Source organism: Strix uralensis, chromosome 3, assembly GCF_047716275.1.
Source record: "Strix uralensis isolate ZFMK-TIS-50842 chromosome 3, bStrUra1, whole genome shotgun sequence".
NCBI lineage: Eukaryota > Metazoa > Chordata > Aves > Strigiformes > Strigidae > Strix > Strix uralensis.
Genome location: NC_133974.1, coordinates 26,850,415 through 26,861,588, shown reverse-complemented (window position 1 = coordinate 26,861,588; position 11,174 = coordinate 26,850,415). Strand labels below are relative to the sequence as shown.

Here is an 11,174-nt window from a genome sequence, read left to right as displayed (position 1 = left end):
CAAATTCAGTCCTTTGTAAAGCTTAGCCATCAACAGTCTTTGGAAGGACTTTGCACACAGCCCCTGTTTCAGGTCGTGCCTCTATTGTTTATCTTATCCTATGCCTAAACAGGAACTTTCTGCTTGTGATACTCATGATGAATGAAATGATGCGTTAAAGAAAACAACTTGGCATGCAGAGAGGATGAGAAGGTAGTCGGTCTTCTGCTTCATTATTAAGCACCTGGCATTCTTTTATTTTATATTACACAGTTGTTATCTACTAAGAAAAAAACAGTTAGGTCAGCCTGTGTAAAAGAATATAAAGATAATCCTATAATATACTCTCCATCCTGAAAGATGCTGGAAAGAAAATAAACTTGGAAATAATTTGGAAGTTCTTACTTTTTTTTGGAAGTACTTTGTATCTTGTGGGCATCACCAAAGAAAAGCCCCTTCAGAAAAGATTAGGACACAGTGACAGGTAAATTGGTAGGAGAAAGAATCTCCAAGGGAACAGGTAGTGGCAGGAGAAAAAGTGAACAGAGTGCAACAGGCATCGGTCACCATACTAGACTACTCAGAGGTAGCAGCTCAGCAATTTGAACACAGAATAATTCACACACTACAACCTCTGCTGCTACCACCAGCAGCATTCATGCCATGATCAGGTATGCCAGAGTCAATCAAGGCACCATAATCATCTATCGTGTACAGTCACAGCAAAAGAACATGTGAGTTACTAGAAATACGAGTTCTTTGCAAAAGGAACATGCTGATACAGACCAAAGTGGTGAAAAAGATGCAGCAACTGTCACTTTTGACATAAACACATGAAACTTTATAGACTGAAATGAACAATTTATCCTTACTGAAGTAAGTAAAAAACTCAAACTCTCAAAACCACAAAAAAACCCAGAAACACACCACTCAGACTCATGACAGAACTTAATCCTACTACAGTCATTTCCACACATCAGATGACAGCAAGAAAAAAAAGTTTTAAAGTAATACCAAGAAATCACAATGGTGTCTTTCATACACTAATTGAGAAGTTAGCTTGGAGAGGAATCAGCATTATAACTTTGACTGGAATAAGTCTCTGTTAGTCATCTTCCTCACTGCAGAACAGGAAGACCTTCACTTGAACATCTTCAGAAGATCCTTCACTTGAATCTTTTCAAGTGTTGTGACTCCCCTCTCCCCCAAACAGATTATTTAATCCAAGTTGCTAGTTAGCAAGACTTTCTGCATCAAGAAATGATTGCCTGAGCCTCAGGAAATGCCTGGAGCCCTCCACACTCAAAAGGAAGCAGGTATCGAATCTGCTGCTCATTTGAGTCAATTATACTGGACAGAGGTGCACATCATCAATCATAAACCTGGAAGCATAAAAACTTGGTCAAAAAAAAGACAATTTTTTTTTCCTACCAAACATACCATTTCAAAACTTTGAAAGTTTCATCTTTTCATTTTATTCAGAGAATAACACAATATTCAGCAATGTCAGCTCAACAATCATCTCAAACAATGCTGCTTTAAAAATTTTTGCAGATGATTCATGAAGAAAAACAAGCCTTTCTTTCTTCCCTGTAATAACAGCCTCATCACAAGACTTTTCACTTATTACTTCTAATGACAGCCAGTAAAAGAAAGGATTCTGTAGGAGTGGTCTCACCCATGAGTCTGCACATCTTTCATCTCTCCCAGCGGGTATATTCTCAAAGTGCCAAGCTGCTCTGTTTAGATTTAGTGGCAGCTAATTTGAATAGCTTTGCAGATACACAAAAGATGAACTGAGTTATCCTCTCTGAAGGAAGGCAGGAACATGTGAACGTTAAGGGCAGCTCCTCACTGTTCCAGGTGTCATGTCATATATTCTCCTCCCACCAACTTACTGCGTCCAACTTAAAAGCCCATGGACCTTTCCCTCAACTATTCCAAATGTAAAGCATTTCCAGATTCCTGCTGATCTTCACCTACATTCTAACAGCTGATGGCTTTCTAATGGTTTTCAAGGTAAGGATCAGTAAGATCTCCTATGATTTTGTAACTTCAGCACATCTTTATTTCTTAAAATACTTTTGTTTCCTAGCACAGACATTTCTGGCTGCAACATATCATGCTGCAACAAGATCGTAAACAAATAGTTGAATCTCACCTGGAAACAATTTTTTCCATCTCTGTAAAAAATAAATAATGTTTCTTTTTCACAAGGATGCAGACAATTTGTGTTCCTTTTCATACAAGGCAATGCTTGTCCATTAAGTTCCTGTTCTGAAACAGAGCAAGGAGAACAAAAAAGAAAAGCTGGTTAACTTGACATACAGTTTAATTAGAGCAATTATGCCAGTTGCTTCAACTGAACACAAAATTTAAAAAAAAAAATCAAGAAAAAACACCCAACAGATTGAAAATGTACTAAAGTCACACTCCCTGGTCACATTTCCCAAATAAATGCTTATTTGCACTGTGATCGGTGGACACTGCTTCAGGAATGGGGAATAGTCCCTGCTTGGGACTGAAAAGCAGCTACTCTGGAGATAAGGAAATAATAAGGTGACCTAGTTATAAAACACATCTTGTTGGAGCAAAGGGAGGGTTTAAGGGGAATTTGGGCTGAGTCTACTCTTACAAGTTTCCTGTTGCTAAGCTTAGGCAAAGGAAGTTTTTCAGGAGGAGATATTTCTTCCCCACAAAATGCTTTTCTAGCAAACATATTTTTTTTTTTCCAAGTTGAATCCAGAAGACTTTCCTTTGAACTGTTCAGAGAAATTAGTCAAGTCTTGGGGCTGGTACAAAGCTAAACTAGTAACACTATCCAAAGTACTGCTTGTATGTTTAGAGAAGCTTTTTTTCATATTAAGCTTACTGGAAGTAATTATACATGATACTAAGTGTACTGGAAATAATTATACAACATTATGCATGTAGGCAGATATTATACAACGGTGGTTTGTCTTGAAGTCATATTTTATGTGATGCACAAATGAATGCTTCTGCATGTGATGCTGTCAGCCTTAGAATGGCTTATAGTCCTCCTCTGTGCCACAGTCCCCTGCAAAGGAAAAAGACTGTAGATAGCCCCACACTGCCAGAACACCAACATTGGAACTGAAGGGGAAAAGGCTTCAGCTGAAGACAGTAAACACCTCATAAACAGAGCTGACTTGTCACCCTGTTAGGCTAAAGATTACAAGGTGAGAAAAGAGAGTTTACATATTTATCAGTTTTACTGATGCAGAAGGAAAATATCTTGGATTTCTGTTATAAACAATGTAGTAGCTCTATAGCTGATAAGACTAAGCACACAGGACTGGAAATAAGAGCAGATAATGACACTGAAACAACACAAAAATGAGCTGAGTTTAAATGTGGAGAGACAGTCAATGAAAATGTGCCCTCGAATTTCAGGTCAAAGAGTAGCATTAGTGGTCAGCTGAAGAGTACTAACTGCCTAATAGCAGCCTACGTTATAATAAAGCTGATCTTAGTTTGGAAATTTTGTGTATGTTGCTGGAAATGTTTACAGTCAATTATACACAGCAGCACACTAAAAGCAGCTGGGATCTTAACAAATACTCAATTCTTTCAAAAAAGTCTCTCAGCAGCACAGTGCTTGCACTATCAGCCAAGTGAACTGGGAGCACAGATCCTAAATAATCCAGACAGGTTTGCCCAGATTCATAAGGCAACAATGTTAAATTTGCTCTGATATAATAATGTTTGCTTCAAAACCAGGCTCAGCTGCCCCAAAAGAAGAAAAGGGGCTAACACGTGGCAGAAAAGCCATTAGGCCCTACTTGACCACATTTGTCACTGCTGGGGCTCCTCAGATGCTCCAGCTCAAACTTAAAGCTGTGGAAAACTTGAGGCTGGGTGGCAGTGTGGTGGCACCAACATTGAATCTTGATCTTTTGGTCCAACTGTCCTCAAATATGCAGGGTGGTACACAAAGTCTCTTTGTCCTCTCAGATCTGAAATAAAGTACAATGCGGCTTTCGCACGAGGGATACGCCTCACCAGACTCCTGTTGCCAAGTGTGATATTTTTTGACCTCCTGATTTTTCAAAAATGAAAAAGGCTGTGGGATTTTTTTAACTAGAAGACTGTTTTCTTCTCCCTCAAACTAACCCAACAGGCTTTCTCCAGATCTACAACAGTACCAACTACAGCATTGCTTTCAATTAGATCAGCCATTACAAATTCAGCCAAATCCATGAGTTTTAAAAATGTCATGAGCCCCTAAAACCAGCCCATTATAAATTAGGTGCTTGTAATTTTAATTATAATGGTCACTGCTTGTTCTTGTTGTCAGTTCTGCCTTCTGTGTACAAACAGGTCATTAAAAAAATAACCAAGATATAAAATGTTTTACTTTTGAGTGGGTTTACTTTAATATTTGATATTTTCCACTAATGCATTTTAGATTTATTATTCTAATATGTTGGGAGCTTGTCCTATCTTTGAGGCCCTTCACATCCTGGAAGAAAGACAATTAGGCAGTTCTTGTCAGTATAGTCATTCAGTTAATGAAATATCTAATAATACAGTTTGTCCATTAGTGGTCTATACTACAATGAAAATATTTTACTAATTCTCAAACCCTTAGCTATGCAATCCTACTGCATACCAGCCATGCTTGTTGCCGAGGCCTACAAAGAAAGGGCTCTGTGAATGTAACGAAAACGAGGGTCCAGGCATAATGAATTTCAGCTTCTCTGAAGTGAGAGCCTTTCTCTTCATGTTAATGTTTGGTTCCTTAATTTTGTCTCTTAATTTAGAAAACATTTTTAAGTAGCACTGGTAAGCCATTTTGTATCAAATGTAAAATACACACCATGACATACCCCTGCTTCCTCTCTGCTGAGATGAATGCTGTTCTAATTGCCCCCAGGACAATTCCCAGGGAACTAACTCATTTTAAACGTCTTCATTAGTTGGGCTTTTCCTTGGCACAGCAGCACGTGGGCTCCACAGCCTGAGTAGACATGTCTCAGGGAGATGAGGTGAATCTCTATGGAGTCTCACTCCACCCACTCGAAGGATCTCTAGGCACCCGATTTTTTTTGACGTGTGTGCTCTGATCTGTAGTAAATACACAACCGCTTTCACTCCACCGTCCACGTTTTAGGACCGTTATTTAGGCACTCTTAGTCACACCTCTGTCACACAAGGGTCCCTTCCCACCAGCACCACCACCTGTCCGCCCAGACCAGCAAGCGCGACGCCGCCGGTCTCCCGCCCCGGCCCGGCCGACCCCTCTGCTCCCACGGCCCGGGGCGCGGTGAGGGCGTTTTCCCGCCGCCATTTCAGCAGGCCTTCCGCAGGAAAGGGAAGGGGTTCGGGGCGTGCTCCGGGAGAACAGCGGGGCAGCGGCGCTCGCACACACGCGGGCTGGCGCTCCCCGAGGCGCTTCCTGCCCCGCCAGCTCCCGGGGCCGCCCCGAGCGCTGAGGGGAAGCCGGCGGCGGCCCGGTGCCAGGCAGCGCCTCGGCCGCCCGCGGCGCGCGCCGGCCGCGGGGCGGGGCCTGCCGGCGGAAAGTGCTGAGTCACGGCCTGACGCGCCGCCGCCGTCACGTGTGGCGCCGGGCTCGGCTCCTGCCGCCGCCGCCGCGGCGCAGAGCGCACCCCGCGCCGCGCAGGCTCCGCTCTCCTGCCCTTCTCGCCGCCGCCGCTGCTCCGCTGCGTTCCGCGCCGCTCCGCCGCGGGCCGGCATGGGGCTGCTGTCGCAGGGCTCGCCGCTGAGCTGGGAGGAGACGCGGCGGCACGCGGAGCACGTGCGGAAGCACGGCATCCTCCAGTTCCTCCACATCTACCGCGCCGTGCGCGACCGTCACAAGGACGTCCTCAAGTGGGGCGACGAGGTGAGACCGCGGCGCCCACCGGCACGGCCTGCCGCGGCCTCCGCCGCCCGAGCGCAGGTGTCGCGGCGGCGGGGTGCGCGCCGTGCCGTGCCGCGCCGTGCCGTGCCGCTCCGGTGCGGCCCGGGCCCTGCCCGCCGCCGTGCCCGGGAGCGGGTCCGGCCGCGGTTGCTCGGCGAGAGGGAAAAGTTCAGGCAGCCCGGCGGGGCTTTGTTTCCCCCACACTCGCTCGCCGCCGCTGGTTACGCAGCGCGGTTGCCCCGGTATTACTTTGTCATTTTTAAACGCTGAAACAACTTTCAGTGCTTCCGTCGGGCATCTGTAAACCCGCCTGAGCAGCCCCTCGGGAGGTGCGTTCCCGGGAGCGGTGATGCCTGGCAGCACTTGCTCGTTCCCGTGAGTTTGTTTATTTTCTCTGGAGAGAGGTCTCGTTAAAGCACGTGTGTATCTAAACTCCAAGGTCGTGCCAGCTTGACCTCAGAAGCTGTTTTTGGGAGGGGAGCGAGGGGAGCAGGGACTGGAGGCGGGCAGGTGGGCTCAACAGTGGCAGCCCTCTCACCAGGATCCAGGTCCCTCCGTGGTCCTGGCTTGCCCCTGTGCAAAGGGACCCACCAAGCCTTGCGTTACCCCAGAGCCTTCCAGGCGTCCGGCGCGAGTCAGCCTGCCTTTTGAACAAGCATGAGAATGAGCGCTCGGGCCATGACTTGAACTTTGTTACAGGTGCTTTGTGCCCAAGGACTGTAACATTATCCGCAGGTCTTATGAATGTTGCTGTGTAGACCCGTGCTGAATTGTGTCCCAGCCTGACAGTGCTCTGCGAGTCTCCCTCCTGTATTGATCAGTAGGATTTCCCGAGGGTCCCAGCTTTCCCTGGAGACAGAGAGCAGCTTTGCATGTGGTGTGCTAGAAGCCATCCTTGATCATGGTGTTGGTGTGGTCCAGTGTTTGTCACTTGAAGGTGTCTGTGAAACGACTGCAGGGAATTTGGAAGAGCAGAGTAGGAAGTAATGTGTGGGGGCCTGGCCATCGCATCTCCGTCTCATACTCTGTTTCCTTTCTGAATGGCAAAGGATTTGTGAGAAAACTTTATCTGGGTGGTAATGGTAGCATTTCACAAATGCTCTTTGCCAGAGGAAAATGCTGTTCCCCTTGGGCACCTTGAGACATCCTGTCTCTTAAAGTCTGTTCTTTTAAGGAATTGCTCTCATACTTCACAAAACAGGGCAAGGCAAGCATCAGAGCACAGGAGCTGCTTTCAAGAGGAGCGTGGGGGGGCTCTGCTACTAAAAATCTGTCCAGTGAAGAAAATGATGCTGCCAGCATGTCTACACCACAGGGTTTTGCAGCCAGAGTGGTGTGAACTCAGAAAATTTAAATATACTTACACAATCTGTCCTTGTCTGACGTCTCTGTGTTCCTACATCTTCACTCGTTGTACGAGTGAAGTTACGCTGACAGAAGAGCATCACAAACAGCCTTAAGTTTAGGAATATAGACAGGGCAGTCTCCCTATTGCTCTGAGACTTAGCTTGAGGGTTTTCTCATTAATCTTTAAGATGGGGTACTCATTTTTCAATGGGTGTTACATTTTAGTTGTCCTTGCTTTCTCAGGGTGAGATTTCACAAGATAGCTAAAGTTGGATCTTCTAGCAAGCTGGTTCAGCTTCCCTCCTGTTGCTTCAAGCTCGTGTTTATTCTGCCATCCTTGCATTATTACTGGCTGCACAAGTTCAAGAAGTTAACCCAGCAGAAAACTCTTTTCCCATTCAGTTTTCTTGGCTGGTTCATTTTCTCAGCAGCGCTTCCGCTGTTTCACAAGTTCTGCTTAATGTGAGGAAAGTAGCAGGAGTGTGTGGAGGAAAGGGGCAAGCAGAACCGGCCCCTGCAGCACCCACAGCTAGTCAGTTGGTAAGCTTAGCCGTACGGTGAGACTGCACCCCAGGACCCTCATTCTTCCTTTGGCCTGGGGACTGTACTGAAGAAAGTATTTATGCTTGGTAAATGATGGTGTATTAATGTTTAAGGAGATGCGCAGTTTTCTTCTGTCATGCCCAGTGTGGCAAGAGACAGAATTTTAAGAGAAATGTGATTATAGCCATGATTCTGATAATGGAGGTGAGAGCCGTATTTGAAATGCCTGTGACCATTCAGGTAACCTCTGACTTTAGCAAATGGTAATAAACTCAGGTGTGGCCACTTATCTTTATTCTACTGTATTACACAATTATTTTTTTTTACATAGCATAGCATTTAGGAGTGTGTTAATGTACCAGATACTTGTTGCCAGTCTGTTCTTGTTGTGCAAACACAAAAACGTACCTGTCTTCATAACTTAATTCAGCAGTGCCGTAGACAGACTAGTGGGGAAAGCAGTAAATTTGTTTCCCGTTTTTCCCCTCAGATACATAGGTATTAGAAAGTGGTGCCACATTTACATGCAGCTTAGATGAATCAACTGACTAATTGCACAATTTTCATAAAAAGCCTTTTGTGCACTCTGACCTTCAAGTATAAAGTCATAACCTGAGGGTGTTTTATTGTTTTAAAAACCTCTTGAAGATAGAAATCAAGAATGAAGATGACAGCCCACATGTAATGGTAGAGATGAAATCAGAGTAAACAAAATTACTTTTGTGTTCGAGAGATGTTTCTGAGATGGTGTTTGGTGAAAGATGTATTTTTTTACTTCATTTTTAAGGAATGCTTATGAGGAAAAAACCAACTTTCTTAGCACATACTGAGTTTGTCTTTCAGGGCAGACGTGAATACTTTAAAGATTGTCCCCAGCTAGATGATGCCATTGTGAAAAAGAAAACCAGTGTTTGCTCGTGAGTATAGAACTAACTTTTGCTTTGTATCTGTCTTCAACAGGACTCCACTTCTCAGTGTGTTGTAAGACTCATTACAGAGCTGTGGTGGTCCTTTGCGGTGTTCATAACCTCTAGGGGCTCCGTTGCCTGTGCTCTCGGGGTATGAACTGTGGGAAATTGTCATATGCTTTCTGTTCCTTGGGTGCCAGACAAAAGTGTTGAGGCTAAGAGCTAATGGAACAGGATGGTGGCATTTATTTTGAAGGAAGCGAGGCAGCATCACAACTTGCATTGCAAGGTAGCGTTCCCTGGGGCTCCCACCCTCTCCTGAGTAAAGAGCTGGAAAGGTCAAAACAGTGGTTCTGCTACCTCTTGAAAAGTCAGCTATCTTCTTGCTTGCAGGGCTAGTAGGACCAAGGGGTTTGCCGATCAGCCATTGTCTCTTTTGGGGGCAGTTCTTTCTTACTCTGTTTTCCACAACCATGAAGTCTTTGCAAGTGTTTAAAAAAAAAAAAAAAAAAAGGCCTACAAATTTGAGTGTAACAGAGTAAGACTTGCTTAAAAAAAATGTTTCTAAAGGTCTCTTTGAACCTGCATTTGCAGGTAAAGGTCCTTTACCTCTTAATCATCCTTCTGCCTCATTTAAAATGGACAGTTGGCCTCCCTGTTTATGCTTGGCTTCTCCTGACTGTGAAAAATACAAAACACTGAACTGTCTCATTATCTGTCATCAAACCACTCCTTATTATCCTTGCCTTAATGCCTACAAAAGTTGGGCAACAATTAGATCTGCTGACGAGACCCCATCGCGCTAACCAGTATGGTCACATGGTCTCCTTGTGTTTTCATCTTCCTCTCCCATCCAACAATGTGTGCTTAGCTTTGGTTTTGCAGAGTAGTGGTCATTAAGTTGGGGGGGGCGTTTGTGCAGCAGATGCAAAAACCTTCAACTTTCCAGCACTGTTTTAAAACTCCAGTAGAGTTAGTAGGTACTATGTGAAACAATTAGTTTGTACAGCTTGGCAGATGTTAGTGGTACTAAAAGAGTTTAAAGGTTTTTCGAGAGTAAGGCAAAGCCTATTATGCTGCTTCCCAGCTTTTGTCCCAAAAAGCTCTCTTCTGTGCCAGCGCATTACCAGTCTCCTGTACTGTTCAGTGCCTCTTGTCTGCTGATTGCATTCCTCTAGCTGATGGATGTTGCTTAAATTTCACTTTGCAGCTTAATGCGGACACTCGGATCAGACAAGTGGAATGACTGACCCTTGGCTAGTCTCACTGCCATTGCTTTGTGCTGAGCGGGCACACGAGCGTACAAATCATGACACTTCATGCGTAACTACATATGCATATGTATTCATACATGCGTGTAATCCTTGTTTTCTGCAGTCTGTTTTGCTGCTAAATGGGACAGGTTGGTTGTTCTTCAGGCTGTTCACATATCTGGACTGCAAAGAAAGGATATAACTAAGAGTTGGGAAAGAAAAATTGGTGAGGACAAAGAAACAACAAAGATTAAGGAGGAGCTGCTTTAGCATATGAAAACGTTGAGAAAGGTGTGCTGGAGGGAGATCCACTCAAGAAGGAGGGGTGTACAAAGCAAGCATGGGCAAAACTTGAGTTTTACTTGAAAGTGTATGTGAATGAAGTGGTAATCTGACTTGCCCAGCCTTTTTTAGTGAAATTGGACACAATGACCCTTTTGTTGTGTATGAGTCTTGTTCCTGTCAGTGTTGGGACATAGCACACAATAAACATCTTCAGCTTTTAGAAAGTAGTTTTCTTCATGGAAACTTGAAGTGAAATTTGGAGGCCTTTAAAATAGGTTTGATAATGAATTGTATGAGGCAGCATGAAAAATGTGCCGCTGCACTGCTTGGAAGTTGAAGTCTTCCTGACGTAAGTGGGTTTTTTCTGCCTGTTACCTCTTTCTCAGTCTTTTAACCTTCTTTTGGTCTGTCTTCTGTACTTTTGATTCATTCCCCTCCTTATCCGTTAGTTTTTTAATTATGCTTTGTAAATAAGTTAAACAAGAACTAAAATGAATAATTGCTGCTCAACACTTCTTGTGCAAGAAGTGAAGCAGCCCTTCTCATATGCTGCAGGAAGAGAGGCTAGAGGTTTCTTAGCAGGATGTCCCAAAGTTGTTGCTTCTGGTTAGAAGATGCATGACTCTCTTTAAAGCTTTCTTCTTTTTTCCTAATGAAATGCTGGGCTGTGAAAAGAGCTGCTTTTCGTTTTGAATGATTCTTCCCAGGGACCTAGCTGTTGCATTAATGTCTTGCTGTAGTTTACGGCCTGTATGTTTCTTGTTTTTTTCAGGAGAAGTAGCAATGTGTACATCAGTGATGTTTCATTACAGTCTACAGAACTTCAGATTGATAAAATAAATTGCTACATGCTAAGGAAGTCGATTTGGGTTCGGATGCACACAGTTTGAGGCTCCTGTTTGTCTGTCACCCATTTAAAACCAGGAGCAAAGTCTAGCGCATTTTTTTAACAGTGGTGAATCTAGCTCATCAGCT

General features: G+C 44.3%; 1 protein-coding gene and 1 long non-coding RNA gene across 3 annotated transcripts in view; one reads left to right on the top strand and one right to left on the bottom strand.

The window, feature by feature from the left end:
- Positions 1–208: 208 nt before the first annotated feature.
- On the bottom strand, positions 209–5,442 carry LOC141941739 (uncharacterized). 2 transcript variants are annotated; one of them, XR_012628405.1, is made up of 3 exons: positions 4,820–5,442; positions 2,141–2,256; positions 209–1,361 (listed from the first exon to the last, which is right to left on the bottom strand). It is a non-coding gene; the product is annotated as an uncharacterized LOC141941739 (long non-coding RNA). The 2 variants fall into 2 exon arrangements; XR_012628404.1 differs by having other exon boundaries at positions 4,830–5,442.
- A 136-nt stretch (positions 5,443–5,578) lies between these two features.
- Positions 5,579–11,174, top strand: part of GCLC (glutamate-cysteine ligase catalytic subunit) — a 34,920-nt gene continuing 29,324 nt past the window's right edge. The window contains exon 1 of the mRNA XM_074861730.1: positions 5,579–5,845. Within this exon, the coding sequence (XP_074717831.1) occupies positions 5,696–5,845 (150 nt within the window). The 5' untranslated portion in view covers positions 5,579–5,695. The remainder of the gene's footprint in view (positions 5,846–11,174) is intronic.